Raw genomic sequence first — 13699 nt, 5'->3', positions numbered from 1 at the left:
TTGCTCTTGCAGAGGACTTGGGTTCGATTCCTAGCACCTACATGGCAGCTAACAACTGTTCATAACTACAGTTCCAGGGGATGTATCGCCCTCTTCTGACTTCCCTGGGCATTGCATGATCCAGGTGCCCTTACATACATGCAGGTAATACACTCGTATACATAAAATAAAAATAATAAAAAAAATTTAAAAAAAAAAAAGAATTAAAACAAAACACTTAATACCCAGATTTCATTATGACTATCTTATCTAGGCATAAGACAGATTTTTAAGAAGTCAGTGATGTACACACAAGATGCATTTGTACGTATAGTAGATAAATGTTTAAACCAAATTAAAGTGTTTCAGCAATTTAAAAATAAATACAATTTGAGTACCGGGCATGGTGGCACATGCCTGTAGTCCCAGCACTTGGGAGGCAGAGGCAGATGGATCTCTGTTGAGTTCGAGGCCAACCTGGTATACATAGTGAGTTCCAGGTCAGCTGGGGTTACAGGGAGACTCTGTCTCAAAAAGACAAAAAATAAAATAAAATAAAATTAAATTAAATTAAATTAAATAAATAAAAAATAAAATAAAATAATACAATTCGATACCTTTCCACACCCACCAGCATAATGAAGGACAACATCAAATGCTGGTAAAGATACAGCAACTTTGCTACGTTCGAAATTTCATAATAAACTATCAGAAAATAATGATTACTAGTTTTTACACTAAGAAATATTTTCTTGAGCTGGGAAGATGGCTTGGTAGGTAAAGTGCTTGCCCCATAAACATAAGGAACTGTGTTTAGATTCCCAGCACCAACATAAAAGCTGGGTATGGCAGTGTACATCTGTAACCCCAGGCTGAGGGGCTGGGGGGGACTGAGACAGATGGGGACTCGCTGAGCAGCCACTCTAGCCAAAATGGCAAGCTCAAGGTTCAGTGAAGACCCCATTTCCAAAAACAATACAGTGGAGAATGACAGAAGAAAGCACTTAACATCAGCCTCTAACCCATACACATACTCGTAGGCAAGGGCAACTGTACCCATACACTGAAAGGACAGGGAAAAGAAAATAGTAATACTCTTAATATTTTCTTAATAATTCTCTCATCTTCCCTCTATGTACTGGGTATCCAGAATACAGTCCTAAACAAAAGAGACACCGATTTGTGCCCCAGAGCATGCTTCTTACCCACACTCCTTAAACATGAGCATGAGAAGGAAAAGCAGAAAGAGGCCTCTCCCTCTGAGCAGTGGTAGAAAACTAGCATTCTAGAAACTTCATAGGGAACCAAGCTAAACTTGGTTCTTGTATTCTCAGACGCAGACATATATACTTAGACCTTACGGGTATGGATGGAGTCCATCCACCAGTTTTTAAGCTACCACAGCATTCTGATGCATGCTCATGTTTGGTAGCGTAGGGTTTTGTATGTGTGCATGTGTGAGTGTGTTCCTGTGTGTATGTGAGGGCAAGTAGAGGACAGAGGTCAATGTCAAGTGCCTTCCTCAATCACACTCCACCTGATTTTTTGAGGAAGGGTCTCTCACTGAACCTGGAGCTCACCAACTGGTTAGACTGGTTAGTCAGTGAGCTCCAGGGATCTGCCTGCCTCCATCCTCCCAGTGCTGGGGTTACAGACATGTGTCACCACACCTAGCTTTTACATGGGTGTTGGGAACTGATCTCAGGTCTTTATGCTTATGGGGAAAGCATTTTACACATTGAGCCATCTCCCCAGCCCCTAAGGGTTTTGAGAAATGATAAATATCATTAAATTTCAGCTCAAGTTTTGCTTCAAACAGTACTTTCTTCATTCAAAACCTAAATGTTATTTGTTAAACTATAAACCATATTTTTCACCATCTCAACTAAAATGATATTTAACAATCAAAGCATTTCCCTGAACAAATAAGTCAATATTTTGAGACTATAAGAGACTAGAATGTCACTCCCTAAAAAGACTGTAGGAGACCAGAACACATCACTCAAAATAAGGCTGTTAGAGACTAGAATACAGCTCTCAAAATAAGACTGTAAAGGGCTCAACAGTTATGAGCACTGGCTGCTCTAGAGGACCTGAGTTCAGTTCCCAGCACCCACATGGTAACTAACAACCATCCCTAACTCCAGTTCCAGGGAATCTGAAGTCCTCTTCTGGCTTCCACAGACACTATACAACATGGATGCAGGCAAAACATTCATACCATAAAAAATAAAAATAAGCCAGGCATGGTGGTACATGCCTTTAATTCCAGGCAGAGGCAGGCAGATCTCTGTGAGTTTGAGGCCAGCCTGGTGTACACAGCGAGTTTCAGGTCAACTGGAGCTACAGGGAGACCCTGTCTCAAAAAGACCAAATAATGATGATGATGATGATGATGATGATAAATAAATAAACAAAACAAAAATTGTTCAAAATAAGACTGTAAGACACCAGAACACATCACTCAGAACAAAAGAGACCACTGCATCACTCAGAATAAAACTCTAGGAGACTAGAACCCATCACTCAAAATAAGAGACTACAGGAGACCAGAACACATCACTCAGAGTAAGGCTCTAGGGACTGGAACGCATTACTAGGCAGAAGACTATAGGAGACCAGAATGCATCCCTTGGAAAACACTGAAGGAGACAGAGCACATCACTAACAATAAACCTCTTTAGTATGAGGATAATTTGAGCTGATTATTTTGAGCAATAACTGAAGAAGGATATCAGGAGAAGCTTTGAAAACAAAGTTATATTGGGCTGGGCGTGGTGGCGCACACCTTTAGTCCCAGCACTTGGGAGGCAGAGGCAGGCGGATCTCTGTGAGTTCATGGCCAGCCTGGTCTACATAGTGAGTTCCAGGACAGCTGGAGCTACAGGGAGACCCTGTCTCAAAAAAGACCAAAAAAAAAAAAAGTTACCCCTTTATAAGGGAAACGTACATCTCTAAAGGAAATCATCCACTCTTGCTCCTCGGGTTTCCTCCTCTCCTGTTCCCTGCCTCTTATGCCAAGGTAAAAGGTAACTCCAAACTCTTTTCCAGGAAAAAGCACAATGTGAATCTGCATGACAAACTTCACCATAGTTTTCCAGACTCTTCTCCAGGCTCTTCATCTCACTTTCCCTTTACTGCCCCGCCCACCCTCCCTGTTTTAATTAAGATGGTATTTAAACCAAAACCCTAAGCCACCTTTTTGGGATTTACCAACTTCTCTGGGTATGGCCCTTGTACAGGTGAAGCATACAGACCAATAAACTTCTACTTGATTTTCTCTTGTTAATCTCTTCTGATAGAGTGGGTCCTAGCTAAAAACTCATAAAAAGCAAGGAGAAGATTCTCTTTATTATTTTACTTATCTTTGTGTGTGTGTGTATGATGTGTGTGAGAGCACGCATGTGCCACAGTGCACAACTTTGTGGAGTCAGTTCTCTCCTTTCCACCTTTACGTGGGTTCCGAAGAGTCAATGGGCTTACTTGGCAAGCACTTTCATCCACTAAGCCATCCTGCTGTCCCTCCAACCCTCTTTTTACTGTTTGAGACAGGGTCTCACTAAATTGGCCAGGCCAGCCTTGAAAGTTCCTTCCTCCTGCCTCAGACCCCCAAGTAGGTGGCTTATAGGCCTGATCCACCAGGCCTGGCTCCATTCTTAACTTGGGATAAAATATGCAACAATATGAAATACACAAAAATTCAATTTAAAAATATTCTTGCTCATATTCAAAAGAGGTGCAGTGCAAAGAAACCAACGCATGGTCTAGAAAAGTGTATTTGCTTACTCAAAAAGCGGTGATGCATAATACAGACACATGAAAACTCTGAAGAGAACTGTTTTATAGATAAGAGAAGGAAAGTCAGTATTTATAAACTAGTGTCATATAAAGTATTTGATATCATTTCATTTATTTACTTATTTATTATTGGGGGTTGGGGGTGGTGCTGGGAACTGGACCTAGAGCCTCACATCTGCTAGGGAAGTGATCTATCACTGAGCTCTATCCCCAGTTCCTAGGTCCCTAAACTTAAATATAAACTTTCTTAGTAGGCATTTGATTTGTTTACTACATATCTAAAAATCTAAAAGTATGTGCATTTTCACATTTACCAAAAAAAAGTTTGTAGACATGTGTGTGTGTACCTGGGGGTTGAGCCCAAGGCCTTACACACGCAGGCACATTAGTACTGAGCTATATTCTCAGCCCAGTTTTTTTTTTTTTTTTCGGTCTTTTTGAGACAGGGTCTCCCTGTAGCCCCAGCTGTCCTGGAACTCACTCTGTAGACGGGGCTGGCCTTGAACTCACAGAGATCCACCTGCCTCTGCCTCCCGAGTGCTGGGATTAAAGGCGTGTGCCACCATGCCCAGCTTCAGTTTCTTTTTGTATTTACTCATTCATTCATCTAGAGACAGGATCTTGCTGGTTGACCTCAAACCATGGTCCCCTTGCCTTTGCCTCTAAGTGTTGAGATTATAGCTAGGCACCACCATGCCCAACCTCAGCCCATTTTTTTGTACTTTCAAATATCTAATACTTAAGACTGCCTTATAAAGTTGGACAATAAAATATGTGCTGAATTTCAATAAAATAAAAAAGATTCATATATCTAGCTCCTCAGTACTGTTTCCTTCTATCAGAGCCATAAAAGATGGGGAGCTTGCACATACTTGTTCCCCATTCATTTATTAATCTTTCAGAGACTAGACCATGAAGTGTGTGAAGAGCAGAAAACTAGGATTCTTTCCTGGAACCCCACTGGCCCCTCCCTTATGACCAGCACCTAAAGCAAGCACATCAGCTTTGCTCTCACTCCCGTGGGGTCTCCCACCTCTGGCTCACCTCATTCCCTACCACGTCCAACCTGCACCCTTCTTTCTAGGTAAGCCATCATCCTTGCTGATCCCAACTGAGCCTGAGTTTTCCCTCATAATGGCTTCTCCTATGGAAAAGGCTACTCCCAGCACCTCCTGTTACAGCCCTACAGTCTTCACAAAGTCATACTGACCCCCTCAGTCCATACAGCTTGTTTTTCTACTTCTTGTGCAATACAGCCAAAACTGAACACTCTGATTGCTCAAGGCCTATTCTTTTGTCGATGCCTTTAAGAGAAAAGAATTTTGAAAGCAGGGATCAAGTCTAATACTGCTTCATGTTCCCCTCAGAATTGTCTAATGACGTCATATCATTTCAGGTGGAGGATGCTTTGGTCTTTGTTCAAGGGCAGATTATTAATAATAATAAATAGGAATAGTTTATTAATAATAATAATAAACAAGAATAGTACATATAAAATGTTTTTGGCAAATTGCCACCCAAGACTATCAGTATTAACCTGAATCAGGGTGATTCCAGATGGCACAATACTAAAAGTGAGCACTAACAACATAACCTTGCCTTGCTTTCTAGAGAAAGAAAAGGCTTGCCTTGCATGACATCCAAAGTGTCTGTTGAGGGTTAGACCTTCATATGAAGGATCAAGAAACTGACCACTCCTTATCACAGATAATGACAGTCACTCTGAGCTAAACAGCTGTCATCTCTCATCCAGAACAGTGCAATAGCCTTCCAAACATCCCTGCCTCCGGACTCCTGCCTCCTCGGTCTGACTTTGTTACTCATCTGCTCAAAGTCATCCAGTCAGGACCAGTATGAGTCCTAGCAAGAAATGAGTGGCACAAAAGTGGATGAAATGAGAATTTATAAAACTATATAAATGGGCAAGTGTAGAGAACCCACAGGCAGAGGGAGGCACCAGGAGCTGGGAACTCGGGCATCTGATGGTCCTGAAGGAGGGAAGGGGCAGTGGAGAGGGAAACAGGGTCTCCTAAGAGGCACCTGAGGGAACATGTGACCTCAGGACCTGTAGTCCTGAGACTACAGGAGGGAGGAAATTTGCTGATCTCATCCTTCACTCTCTTCCTCACCTCCTAGTAATATTTCATGGTCAAAGCCCAGCAGTACTAGGCAAGGGAACCTGTCAGTGCAGATCCACTTCCTGAGGCAAATCTACAGAGCAAGGTGAAAAGGGGTAAGTTTGGTTGGTAAATGCAAGCTCTGCAGCCAAAAGGCTTCTCATATCAGTCTTTACAAGTACACCAGCCAGGCGTGGTGGCACACGCCTTTAATCCCAGCACTCGGGAGGCAGAGGCAGGTGGATCTCTGTGAGCTCAAGGCCAGCCTGGTCTACATAGTGAGTTCCAGGACAGCTGGGGCTACCAGGAGACTCTGTCTCAAAAAGACCAAAAAAAAAAAAAAAAAAAAACCCCCCCAGCCACAAGGCCCTGCATGATTCATGTCATCTCCCATTTTCCTCTTTGCTGGCCTCTTTACTCACCTGACATACTCCTACCTTAGGTTCTCTACCCAGAATGCTCTTCTCCCAGGTCAACTTGTGTCCTGCCCCCTCACACACTCCAGGTCTCAGATGAAATGTAACATCTAACATCGGAGTTCTTCCTTACCACTGCCCTGGCATACTCCGGTTTTCTTGTCAGCAGCAGGTGTCTCTAAGCAATGGTTTCCTTTTCTTTTCTTTTTATTTTGTGGTACTGGTAGTAGAGCCAGCCTTGCACATGCTGTAGCACTGAGCTATACCCCCATCCCTGGGGGGGTTTTGTTTTTGTTTTGTTTTTGAACTTTTTGAGACAGGGTTTCCCTGTAGCCCCAGCTGGGCTGGCCTGGAACTCACTATGCAGATCAGGCTGGCCTTGAACTCACAGATCTGCCTGCCTCTGCCTCCTGAGTGCTAGGATTAAAGGTGTAAGCAATTTTTCTTTTAAATTTTTTTTTAAATTTTAATGTGTATCATGTATTGCCTGCATGTATGTAAGTGCACCCTGTCGTGCAATGCCCACAGAGGATGGAAGAGGACTTCGGATCCTCTGGAACTGGAGTTATGGACAGTTGTTAGCTGCCATGTGGGTGCTGGGATTCAAACCCACACCTTCTGCAAGAACAGCCAGTGTTCTTAACCACAGAGCAATCTCTGCAGCCCACTTTTCTTTTTTTAATTGACTGACTTCCTAGCCTGTAGCAAAATTTCCTAAAAACATCAAGTTAGTTTCCTTTGTTCACTGACTTGTGCCAAATGCCAGGCACACAAAAGGCACTCAAGTATTCCTTGAGTGAAAACGACTGAACGGAACAGGACTCATAAGGAGGAGACCCTTCTACTGTTTACAGGTTTGACTCCTGTTATTAAATGACTAAATTATTGTCTAACAAATGAAGCTTCTAATAATAAGATAGGAAGTGAATGCATTTGTCTTTATTGCCATGACAGGAAATTGAGCCCTCAGTAAATCTCTGTGGAAGCTTCAAAGCCAAAAAAAAAAGGAAAAGTATCAATCCATAAACAATTCTTCCTATCAATGTTGTTATTTCTGAAACTGCATCATGTTAACCTACCTCAGTCATCTGTAGAATGTGTAAGGACAGAATGGTACAATGTGCAGAGAACACTGAGCACTGTGCTGGGGCCAAATAAAAGGTCACTGTGGGGGCTGGAGAGAGGTTCAGTGGTTAAGAGCACTGGCTGCTTTTGTAGAGACCCAGGTTCAATTCCCTGCACCCACATTTTGTCTGTAACTCCAGTTCCAAACCTCTTCTGACCTCCCCAAGCACTGCACGACATGGGTCTACCTACCTATATGCAAGCAATACACTCATACACATAAAATAAAAATAATAAATATTTTTAAAAGGTCACTGTGATTATTAAAGCAGAGGAAGCCAAAAAATGAAACATCACATTATCTTCCTATTATCTGCAACTGTTCATCCTAGACTTTTAAACTATGAGCTGGAATAATAATATAAAATATAAGATGCTCTACTATCCATCATACTACTGGGCCTACATCTGACAGATGCACTGTAATAACTATCAGGAACTAGCATCCTCTCTCAGCTCCAGTGTTGGCCTGCCCCTTTTCAGAACATCTTGTATCCATTTTTTTTATTGTTTAGAACACCTATTTGGGGATTGGGGATTTAGCTCAGTGGTAGAGCGCTTGCCTAGCAAGTGCAAGGCCCTGGGTTTGGTCCTCAGCTCCAAAAAAAAGACAAATAACAAAAAAGACCCAAAAAAAACAAGGCAACTAGAACACCTATTCAGAACATGAGTGCTGGTGTTTTCCTCACAGGACTAAGCAGGCAGGAACTTTAGCAGACTACTGGAAAAGACAAAAAGCAGTACACAAAAAGAAAAAGAACAGATCATTAAAAATTCCTGATAGTCTGTTTTTTATGTGCCTAAGCATGGAAGGCTTTGTAGAACAACTGATTCTTTTTTCTTCATTACCATCCTCGCTATACCCTTATCTGCTAAGTTAATCCAGTTAAGTGCAGAAAAGATGGGGATTGCTTAACCCCATAGAAAAGGAAAAGGCTTGACATGAATCTACTCAACAACAGAAGCATCACTTTCGTGGAACACCCTATTAAGCTGGAGAGCTAGATTCATTAGATAAGGGTTTCCTTTACTATCCTAATATCCATGAGGTGTAACTCTCATTTAAAATATTGCTTCCAGTACTATTGTGTATAAACGTGTATTCGAGCTCCTGTTTTTGTTATAAATTTATATTTAGGGCTGGTGAGATGACTCAGTGGGTAAAGACACTTGCTGTGCAAGTGACAACTTCATTTTGATCCTTGGAACTCACAGAAAGGTGAAAGAGAACTGACTCCACAAGGCACAAACATTCACAGATACAGTATACACACATTCACTCAGGTTCTGATAGATGTTCTGAGCAATGAAGAAGTGGACACAAAGTGCTCTGAAAAGGAGCAGGCCAAGGCTGGGGTTCAGAAAAGATTCTAATAAAATTAAAATTAAGCCCAGGCATGGTAGCACAGTAGACTTTAATCCCAATAATCAGGAGGCAGAGGCAGGTGGATCTCTGTGAGTTCAAGGCCAGCCTAGTCTACATAGCAAGTTCCAGGTCAGTCAGGGCTGCATAGTGAGAACCTGTCTCAAAAAACAAATAAAAAATAAATAAAATTAATTTTAGTCATAACTGTAAAACACAGTCATGATTGCTATTAATTTTTCCTAAATAGAAGCTTCCTGTTTCAGGTGTGAAAGATGAAGCAGGTCCCTCCAAGGTTAAGTCTGGGTACTGATCTTAACAAGATCTTATTTTAGTACGCAGCTGGGTGCTTAGTCCTCAGCGCTAAAAAGAATCATCCTGACCACCTCTAGTAACAGATGGGTAAACAGCTCTACAACAACTACTCTGGAACAATTCCAAATGGAGAAAGAGAAGGAAAATTAAAACGATAGTTCACTACTCATTCCTTACTTTCCACAATGGCATATTCGATACTACCCTAGGCCTTAGTGAGTAACAAGCAGTTCTAAATCCATACTTTTAGTTCTTTCCAAACTATACTGTTTTCCTGTCTTCGCCAGCCAGGCTCCTGGCTAGTGGCTGTTTTCTTTCTTTGTATTTCCAGCGTTCAATAGGAGGCGATCAAGATTACCAAAATGCCCATCACGAGGGTAGGCCTCAACCTGACCTAGCAAGTCAGAAATTAAACCGATTGGCATGACCACTGTCCGGCCGTTCTGTCCCCTAAATATTCCGAAACTGCGAGCATGTCGGGGAAAGAGCACGGTCGGTCCCGGAACCTCCACACATCCCGGCAGAATGGAGTGGGCTGCTGGTTCACCCGGGCTGATGTGGGCTGCAGACACAGAACACGATTTACACGCTGATGCCGAATGGACACGGGTACGGTCCTTTCCACCAAGCTCAACCCAAACAATGACCCTCCCCACGTCAGACTCACAAACACTCCACTACGAAGCCCCAGTCTGAGCGCCCAGAGCTCGCCTGGGGCGGGTGAGCCGCGATGCAATGTGGGAAGCGTAGTTCTTAGAACAATTTCGCACCCAGGCAGGCCTGCGGAGGGACTCCCGCTCCCAGAAGGCCTCGCGCGGTCGCCTCGCCCAGTCCTGCCACCTCACCTGTTCTATGGACGTGACTGTTTCCACCAAGTCGTCTTGCAACCGCTCCCGCGCGTGCTCGGGCCTCAGACTGTACAGCGGTTCTGACCAGACAGGGGAGGAAGAAGGAGGGCAATAGTAGGTGAAAGAACTCGGAGAAGCCATGATCGGGAGAGCAGCGGGCGCTGTATGGGACTCCGCTTCGTCCAGTAACAACGCGCATTGAAACTCGAGCGGGCTAAGGCGCTACGGAAAGTGGGTAGAGTCAAAAAGATTTTGAACGCGAATTTCTCCTCCCATTCACACATCTTCAGAGAGTGAGTTACTGAGATGCTGCCGCCCCCCATTGGGCAGATGAACTGCTGCAAGAGCTTAGCTTCCTGGAGTGCAAGAAAGGATGTGTGCACTTCTGAATGAATTTCATTTCCTAGAGATGGCGCAGGATGCCTCAGTTCGTTATGAAAATAATTTTAAAAGAAAACTTCGACATTCTGCTAATTCTCGCCTTGTTTTAATGCGGTAGCTTGCGGTTTCGGCTGCTCAAGAACCCAATGAATGTAACTTGAAAGGCATTTCTGACAGCTCTCCTGATTGCCTCAGTCACGCTATTAGTAATAGAATTATCGTGCACTTTGGGTCCTTGACAAGCTCCTGGGAGAAGGGGAGCTGCTCAGTAAACGAGCAAAACTTACTTCTCAACACTCAGTGATGGAGAGGAAGTGCACTGTAATTTTATCCTACGCCCTTGGAGGTTACAGTGCAGTAGGAGAAAGTAAAATGTAGAAGAAATGAGTATAAATGAAACAGGCAAAGAAATAGTCAACAAATATTTATGGTTAGACGCATGTATGGCTCTAGAGCAGGGGACCCAGGTTTCCAGCATCCACATCAAACAGCTCACAACCACCTGTAACTTCAACGCTATAGAATCTGATGCAGTCTTCTGGTCTCTGAGGGCACCTGTACTCGTGAACATACCCCAACACACACACACACACACACACACACACACACACACACAATTTAAAGTAAAATTTTAAGAAAGCTCGACCACATTTGGACAGCAATAGAAGAGAACAGGGGAGAAGGCTTATTGGTTAAAAGTGCTTGCACAAGCATGAGGAGTGGAGTTCAGATCCCTAGAACGTACATACATTCTGGGTGGGTGTGGTGGCCTGCCTACATTCTCAGGAGACTGAGACAAGGGACTCCCCAAGCAAGGTGGCTAGCAGGATGAACTGTATCTCGAGTTCTGGATGTAATTGAGAGACCCTCAGTAAATAAAGTGGAAGAGCAATCAAGGCTGACAGTCTCAGGCTTCCACATGCACACATACATGCCCACACACAAACAAAACATGCATATGGAGATGGAGAGATGGCTCAGCGGTTAAGAGAACTGGCTGCTTTTGCAAAGGACTTGGGTTCGAGTCCCAGCACCCACATGGTGGCTATCAGTCATTCATAACTCCAATTCCAGGGGATCCAACATGCTCTTCTGGCTTCTTCAGGCATTGCATAACACAGGTGCACTTATATACATGAGAAAATACACTCATACACAAAAAATAAAATTTTAAAAACATGCATACACATGCACACATGCATATACACATGAAAATGAAAAAGGGGGTGACTACAACAAAGTTACAGTACCAAGAAGTTATTTAGGTTGAGGGGTTTTGGGAAAGATAATAATAGACATCCTAGGTGCTGGCAGTGTAGTTCAGTGATGGAGCACATGCTTAGTATGTGCAAGGCTGGGTTTGGTCTCCAGCATGCATATGTGCACACACACACACAAACACACAAGTGTATTCTAAGATCCAGGGACTGTAGACCTATGTAGTAGTAGACCTATGTAGTGTCCTCAGGTGAATGGAAGCATTCAGATTCCAAAGATGAGGCTGGGCACCATAAAGGCCTCATTTGGGTAAACACTAGCATATGCCCATCTTGGTGCCAGGTTAAGACCTGAATGTTAAAAATATGAAAGTAAGTGGGACTACTGGGTTAGAACCATGGATAAGGATGCATAATGTGAAATGGGCTTATTACACATCCCACTGTATTGCTATTTTATTGTCTTTCCCTTAGTTCTGTTTTGGGAGGGATTTGAGAGGGGCGGGGAAATCTGGGTCATATCTACATATCTAAGGAGTCAGCATTTTGTGTAAAAAGTTTCTTTGCTTAAGAGCTCAAAACAACATATCAGTCTGAAAGATGGAGTCACTGAAAGACTAGGTGAAATAATTTTGGAACAAATTGTTGCATCTGCCACAGGTGCACCTAAAGAAATTGCAAATTTTATTTTTAGAAATAAAAATCTGGGGAACTGGAGAGATGGCTCAGCGGATAAGAACACTGGTTGTTCTTGCAGAAGACCCAGGTTCGAATTCCAGCACCCACATGGCAGCTAACAACTGTCCGAAACGCAAGTCCCAGGGGATCCGACAGCCTCTTCTGTCCTCTGTGAGCATTTCACGACATAGATGCACTAACACACATTCAGGCAATATACTCATACACATAAAATAAAAATAATAAATAAAATTTGAAAAAAAGAAAAGAAATAGAAATTGGCCTGTGTGTATATGTGTGGTGCTGGGGGTTGAACCTAGGACCTTGCACATGCAAGCACTCTACAATGAAGCTCTATCTCAGGCCCAGAAATCAATTCCTGAAATCCAGTCTCCTCTGCAGTGAGAACCAAAAGATGTTAATAGCATCCTGGCAAAAGTCTCCTGCAGACTAGTGTTGGTTCATTCAATAAATGTTTATAAGTATCAGTTATGTGCTAGGCACTGGACTAAGTGCTTAGGAGACAGTGGTGAACAAGCCAGTCTTTACCCCGTAGATCTCATGATTTATGAGAAGAAACATATTAAACAATAATGCAATTTTTTTCCTTACAGTTCAGGAAAATAGCTTCTGGCAGAAAGAAGCCCAGGATGTTGCAAGATTGCAAAATGGGTCAGACGTAAGGTAGTCTGGAAGATCTGGAGACTCCTGTGAGAAAATGAGCTAGGTAACCTGCAGTGAAGGAATGAGCAGGCAAGGGAAACTCAGTGACAACCAAAAATCACGAGAAAGCAGCAATGAAAACATGCAGAGTTTGTACTGTGTGTAAGCATGAAGAAGATCGTTCAGCTTTGGCTCAGCCACGGCCTGCCAGCTGCCCTTCTGAATTCAATAAAACCTGGAAACAGAATGAACATGGACATTGGCCTCCTTACAGAAAATGATGTACTTTGAAGGGACCTTCTTAGGAACGCTAATAACAACTGCAGCTTGGACTGCAGGTGGTTTGGATTCATTTTACAGAAATATCTATTCAGTTTTTTTTTTCTAAATTAAACTGTGAATCTTGTTAAAAGACAATATAAAATGTGGACAGTGCTATTTTGTGCTTGGAAAAGCAAGAAAACAAGAAAAAAGTTAATGGTCTAAATAAACCACTAGAGGTCGCAAGGATTAAGCTTAGAGAGCCCTTTGTGGAAAGGAATTCTTTTAATACCTTGTGGAACTATCTAATAGATACCAGAACGTTTGAAAACGGAAAGAGCTCATCTGTTTTCCTATGAGGGATTAATTTCCTCCTGCATATTTACCCCATCATCTGCGCCCTCCTGCTCCCCAGCGGGTCCCAAGGCATTCCCAGGGATGTCATGGTTGCTCCAGCCCTACCCTAGGGACAGCCTCTCCCCTCATGCCCTGCCCAAAGACGCCTTAACTACGATTCTTCCTCGCCTGTCCTAAAATA

At 43.0% G+C, this 13699-nt stretch overlaps 1 protein-coding gene across 1 annotated transcript in view; it reads right to left on the bottom strand.

Moving 5' to 3' along the window:
• Fntb (farnesyltransferase, CAAX box, beta) overlaps positions 1-10329 on the bottom strand; it is a 110487-nt gene extending 100158 nt beyond the window's left edge. The window contains exon 1 of the mRNA XM_008852136.3: positions 9959-10329. Coding sequence (XP_008850358.1) covers positions 9959-10102 — 144 coding nt within the window. The 5' untranslated portion in view covers positions 10103-10329. The remainder of the gene's footprint in view (positions 1-9958) is intronic.
• Between the last annotated feature and the right edge of the window lie 3370 nt (positions 10330-13699).

Source organism: Nannospalax galili, unplaced genomic scaffold (genome assembly GCF_000622305.1).
Source record: "Nannospalax galili isolate Female #2095 unplaced genomic scaffold, S.galili_v1.0 scaffold285, whole genome shotgun sequence".
Taxonomy (NCBI): domain Eukaryota; kingdom Metazoa; phylum Chordata; class Mammalia; order Rodentia; family Spalacidae; genus Nannospalax; species Nannospalax galili.
The sequence above is the reverse complement of the archived record's forward strand: the minus strand, read 5'-3'. Positions and strand labels throughout refer to the sequence as shown.